The sequence below is a fragment of the Oncorhynchus clarkii genome, unplaced genomic scaffold (genome assembly GCF_045791955.1).
Source record: "Oncorhynchus clarkii lewisi isolate Uvic-CL-2024 unplaced genomic scaffold, UVic_Ocla_1.0 unplaced_contig_5358_pilon_pilon, whole genome shotgun sequence".
NCBI classification, from domain to species: domain Eukaryota; kingdom Metazoa; phylum Chordata; class Actinopteri; order Salmoniformes; family Salmonidae; genus Oncorhynchus; species Oncorhynchus clarkii.
In genome coordinates, this window is record NW_027261000.1 from 186,510 (window position 1) to 192,955 (window position 6,446).

At 40.1% G+C, this 6,446-nt stretch overlaps 1 protein-coding gene across 1 annotated transcript; it reads left to right on the forward strand.

The window, feature by feature from the left end:
• Window positions 1–2,807: 2,807 nt before the first annotated feature.
• Window positions 2,808–4,982, forward strand: LOC139403119 (GTPase IMAP family member 9-like). The gene is made up of 2 exons (XM_071146827.1): window positions 2,808–2,898; window positions 3,729–4,982. The coding sequence occupies exons 1-2, from the start codon at window positions 2,874–2,876 to the stop codon at window positions 4,820–4,822; spliced, it is 1,119 nt and encodes a 372-aa protein (XP_071002928.1). The 5' UTR covers window positions 2,808–2,873; the 3' UTR covers window positions 4,823–4,982.
• The last annotated feature ends 1,464 nt before the right edge of the window (window positions 4,983–6,446 follow it).

Below are 6,446 nucleotides of genomic sequence, written 5' to 3' on the forward strand. Positions count from 1 at the left end.
AGGGCCTAAATATATTTTAACCCTGTGAGACTTAGCGTTGTAATATTACAATGTGACCTACATTGGATCCTGTACAGTGGTGTAAAGTACTTAAGTAAAAATCCTTGAAAGTACTACTTAAGTCGTTGTTTGGGGTATCTGTACTTTACTTTACTATGTATATTTTTCACTACTTTACATTTTTTACTTTACTACATTCCTAAAGAAAATCTATACTTTTTTCTCCATCCATTTTCCCTGACACCCAAAAGTACTCTTTGAATGCTTAGCAGGACAGGAAAATGGTCTAATTCACACACTTATCAAGAGAACATTCCTGGTCAACCCTACTGCCTCTGATCTGGAGGACTCACTAAATACAGAACATTCCTGGTCAACCCTACTGCCTCTGATCTGGAGGACTCACTAAATAGAGAACAGTCAACCCTACTGCCTCTGATCTGGAGGACTCACTAAATACAGAACATTCCTGGTCATCACTACTGCCTCTGATCTGGAGGACTCACTAAATAGAGAACATTCCTGGTCAACCCTACTGCCTCTGATCTGGAGGACTCACTAAATACAGAACATTCCTGGTCAACCCTACTGCCTCTGATCTGGAGGACTCACTAAATACAGAACATTCCTGGTCATCACTACTGCCTCTGATCTGGAGGACTCACTAAATAGAGAACATTCCTGGTCATCACTACTGCCTCTGATCTGGAGGACTCACTAAATAGAGAACATTCCTGGTCATCATTACTGCCTCTGATCTGGCGGATTAAACACATGTTTCGTTTGCAAATGATGTTAGAATGTTGGAGCACTTTTAGACTTTTACTCAAGTAGGATTTTACTGGGTGGCTTTCACTTTTACTGGAGTCATTTTCTATTAAGGAATCTTTACTTTTACAATTGGATACTATTTCCTCCACTGATCCTGTACAAGTCTTAAGCGAAATGATCATGTCAAACACTAAACAGTGAATCTACTTAGACCCAGATGTATCTCTCAGTAGTCATTTTGTTGTGTGCCATTAATGATTATTGCGGCATCAATGCCCTTGCTGATGGAAGGAGGTTTTCACTCAAAATCTCACGATACATGGACCTAGTCATTCTTTCCTTTACACGGATCAGTCTTTCTGGTCCCTTTGCAGAAAAACAGCCCAAACGCATGATGTTTCCACCCCCATGCTTCACAGTAGGTATGGTGTTCTTTGGATGCAACTCAGCATTCTTTGTCCTCCAAACACAACGAGTTGAGTTTTTACCAAAATGTTCTATTTTGGTTTCATCTGACCATATAACATTCTCCCAATCTTCTTCTGGATCATCCAAATGCTCTCTAGCAAACTTCAGACGGGCCTGGACATGTACTGGCTTAAGCAGGGGAACACGTCTGGCACTGCAGGATTTGAGTCCCTGGCGGCATAGTGTGTTACTGATGGTAAGCTTTGTTACTTTGGTCCCAGCTCTCTGCAGGTCATTCACTAGGTCCCCCCGTGTGGTTCTGGTATTTTTGCTCACCGTTCTTGTGATCATTTTGACCCCACGGGGTGAGATCTTGCGTGGAGCCCCAGATCAAGGGAGATTATCAGTGGTCTTGTGTGTCTCCTAATAATTGCTCCCACAGTTTTTTTCTTCAAACCAGGCTGCTTACTTATTGCAGATTCAGTCTTCCCAGCCAGGTGCAGGTCTACAATTTTGTTTCTGGTGTCCTTTGACAGCTCTTTGGTCTTGGCCACAGTGGAGTTTGGAGTGTGACTGTTTGAGGTTGTGGACAGGTGTCTTTTATACTGATAGCAAGTTCAAACAGGTACCATTAATATAGGTAACGTTGTGGAGGACAGAGGAGCCTCTTAAAGAACAAGTTACAGGTCTGTGAGAGCCAGAAATCTTGCTTGTTTGTAGGTGACCAAATACTTATTTTCCACAATAATTTGCAAATAAATTAATTAAAAATCCTACAATGTGATTTTCTGGATTTTTCTTCTCATTTTGTCTGCCATAGTTGAAGTGTACCTATGATGAAAATTACAGGCCTCTCTCATCTTTTTAAGTGGGAAAACTTGCACAATTGGTGGCTGACTAAAGACTTTTTTGCCCCACTGTAGTTAAGCCTACTAATCTTCTATGTTGTTATTTTTTGCTTTGTGCTTTGCATTTTGAAGTACATGAAAATTGCTTTACAAATAAAGGTGTTATTATTAGTATTGTCATTCGAACTATTATTATTTACAAGTGGGGCTTCAATACCCAACCTATAGGCTAATGCAAATGAGGTCACTTGAGGTGTGACCTGTTGAGCAACAATATGTGAAAATAAAGCCGGGTAGACACTACAAGTTTTTAGGACGATCTACAGGCTCCTGATCAGCTCCAGGAGCATTTTCCCAAATCTTTAGATCAAACCCAGAGTAAAACATAATGCCACAGTCTCGTAAAGTGTAAGCACATAACCGATTTGCGGATGATGGCTCCCATAGGCTCCCGGGCACTCTACGGGCACATACGGCATCCCGAAAATGTTCAAACATGTTGAATATATTCGGCCTCAATTAGTAGTCAACACATAGTAGTCCAAACATACTGCCGATTACTAGTGCATTACGATTTGACTTGACTGAATAGTTCAATATTAGACCAGTCAAAACATTTGTATTGTATTACAGCCATAACTAGTGGGAAAGGATTTCAGTAAATGTATGAAATCTAAGAGAAAGCCTGTGGGTGTGTCAGGGGGTGGGCACCTGACAGATCCTGTATAAAACAAGTGAGCAGACCCACTCTCACACTGTATCTCTTTAGTATCCTTATAGAAGCATTGAAACTACTTCTGCTACTACTCACACAGTGCTTGAGACTGACAGATCTTCACTGCAAACATGAACAGCAAAGTTTCTCAGTCTGGTGAGTAGCCTTTAGGTTATAAAGATGGGAACTCAAGCCAATGGTATTGATTCCTTTTTTGATGTGCTTTTTCCTTTGATCTTCATGTGCTCTAGAAATATAATGATGTATAGCAGTGGGGAGCATTATTTTATATTACTCCCCTTTTATTTTTCTGTCAAGTTGACACAAAATGTTAACATTATTAGTTACATTAAAATGTACAAGTCAGTGGAGTAATTCATTTTGTTTTTATTCTTGTATGCGCTTATTGTCTATGACTGTTTTAGAGCACTACCTTCTCTATCTTTCCTTCTCTTTCTCACTTGCTGTAATGATTCTAAAAAAGGAACACATGGATTATACATTTATGTTTGTACGGTGGCCTTTGTTTATATATTGAAACCAAGAGATTGCTTGGTATTTGATGGGAGTCAATTTAGCAAAAAATTATAATGGCATAAAAACAGTTTAGCACATACAGATGTAGGATCTTAATTTGATAAATATTTTGTTGCTGAAGGTTTTCCTGCACAGCAGCAAATGCAAAATTGTAGTGGATTTGCATTTTAAGTACTCTAAAGTTTCTAATGTCCACTTTGAAAGTCCAGACTTGATTTTCCCTAATCCATATAATAATTCACATTTCCTATTGCTGCAGGATTATTTTCCTGCTGTAGCAAACAGGCTAAAATTAAGATCCTGCATCTGTAGAGGCAATGCTCACAGATTGTTTTGTGCAGACCATGAAGAAACAAATTGTTTTTGCCATTACTCAAAATGTGCTAACAAGCAGTACATGAAGTCTAGACCTCTTAAAAAAGTTAACAAGTGTTCTTGTTATCCAACAGGAATCCAACTGCATACACAAAATGGGGAGATCCGCATTGTTCTGGTCGGGAAGACAGGAGCTGGGAAAAGTGTTGCAGGAAACATCATTCTAGGGGAAAAAGCTTTCCCATCAAAAATCTCCTCTATTTCTCAGACAAAAAACTGTCACAAGAGAAGAGGGAAGGTGGGTGAGCAAAGTGTAGCTGTTATTGACACCCCAGGTTTGTTTGATACTTCATTGTCCAATGAAGAGTCACTGAAAAAGATTGCTGAATGCATCTCTTTCTCTGCACCTGGTCCCCATGTGTTCCTGATTGTGATCCAGCTGGGAAGATTCACTGAAGAGGAACAGAAAACTGTGGAGATGATTAAGACATTATTTGGGGATGAAGCATCCAAATACACCATGGTTCTCTTCACACATGGAGACTTTCTTCATGGTGATGATGATGATGATGATGATGTAACAATTGAACAGTTCCTGCTTGAAAATCCACATCTGGATAGTGTTATTTCCCAATGCAATGGGAGATATCATGTCTTCAACAAGAAAGATAAGAATCGCTCCCAGGTCACTGAGCTGCTTGAGAAGATCAACACGATGGTGAAGATGAATGGAGGAAGCCACTACACCACTGATATGTTCCAGGAGGCTGAGAGAGCGATTGAAGAGGAGAAGAACAGGATCCTGAGAGAGAATGAAGAGAAGATACGCAGAGAGGAGGAGAAACTGAAGAAAGAAAAAATGATCCAAGAGGCTCGGGAAAAAGAGCTTAAAGAGAAGAATGAGAGGATCCTGAGAGAGAACGAAGAGCAGAAACGCAGACAGAATGAACTGAAGCAAGATACACAAGAGGCTCAGGAGAAAGCTATTAAAGAGGAGAAGAAGAGAATCCAGAGAGAGAAGGAAGAGCAGAGACTCAGGGAGGAGGAACTGGAGAAACTGAAACTGGAAAACGAGGCTAAAGATAAAGAAATAAAGGAGTTGAGGGAAAAATATGAAAGGGAGGCAAGAGAGAGAGCTGAAGGAAGAAATGGCTTTCTATATAGTTTTATTAAAAAAGCTGCTGAAGTGTGGAAAACAGCAGTAAAAGATAGGTGCAGTACACAATGAAAATCTGAAACAATGCTGTTCAAGAGTCCCGAGCTTAGTCACATTGAATGCATTCATATACAGTGTACACTGTTGCCATTCTACTGTTATAGCCTGTAACTATAGCATTGACTTCTATAGATGTATATTCTATAGCTTACATAAAGATTTATGACATTTATCCTGGCTCTGCTGTGTCTGTGATTTGTTTCCATTTATGTCAATAGTAAACATTATGTAATGACAATTTAAGACAAATACTAGACAACATTGAATGTAATCTATTGTTTCATTGATATTCAGTGAGGATATTTTCTTAAAATAACACAAATAATCATCATGACAGTTTATTAAAGCTGGTAATTAGCTACGTATGTGATTTTAGGGTAGCTTTCATGCATTGGCATTATAAATCAAATATGTTTTAATCAACAACAAAAAATAAAAAAACGTATTCATGTTGTGCATAACACTCCATGACTTGGTCATTCCTTGAACAAATGGGTTGGTGTTCATACCATTGTCAATATGACATCATCAATATGGGACAGAACAGTGGAATTATTTATATGGATGCACACAGTTGTCCAGACTGTAAATCATGCTGTTTAAACAGTGAAGTAATAAAGAGACTCTCTTTTCTTGACCAGTGACCTGACTGGGAAAACCTCCAGGTCTATAACTAAGGCCTGGAGTTTTCCCTGGTCAGGTCCTGTATAGCTTCTCCTAGAAGTAAAGGTTACGAGGAATGGAAGCCATTGACGGTTATTGAGACACAGACATGTGAGCCATGGCGGCCTAGTCTGTCTGGATCCTCCAGGCCAGCAGAGGGAGAAAATAAAATCCTAAACTCTGGGACCAACTGACAAATTGGCATCCTATTCCATATATAATGCACTACTTTTGACCAGAACACATGGGGCTTTGTTCAAAGTAGTACGCTATATATGGAATAGGGTGCCATTTCATCCCAAACAGACAAAGAACCAGCAGGCCTATGAAATCAAAAGTGCAAAGATTATCATCAATAGTGTAAAACAGAGTAAAGATGATGTACACCTCATCACTTTATATACAATTATTACACTCAGTTCTCTAATCTCTCACACACAGGTACGGGGAAATGACCAGCGAACATTTAACATTTCAATACAGACATCAGGGGACAAACCTTCGTCATTCAGTCACACACATACTATCTCTCCCTCTGACACACATACTATCTCTCCCTCTGACACACGTGCAGGCACACACACACACACACGTGCAAGCACACACACACGTGCAGGCACACACACACACACACACACACACACACACACACACACACACACACACACACACACACACACACACACACACACACACACACACACACACACGTGCAGGCGCACACACACACACACACGTGCAGGCGCAGACACACACACACACGTGCAGGCGCACACACACACACACACACACACACACACACACACACACTTGGGTGGAATAATCTGTACAATAAGGAGAATTGCTTTTCATGCTGTTTCAAAGTTACACAGGCTGTTAAAACATGCTGAGGATACCTGGATCATAGTGGGTTATGGGAAGAACACTGAGGTTTGAGGCAAGAAGAAGCACCTGTTTGAATTCAATACAAATC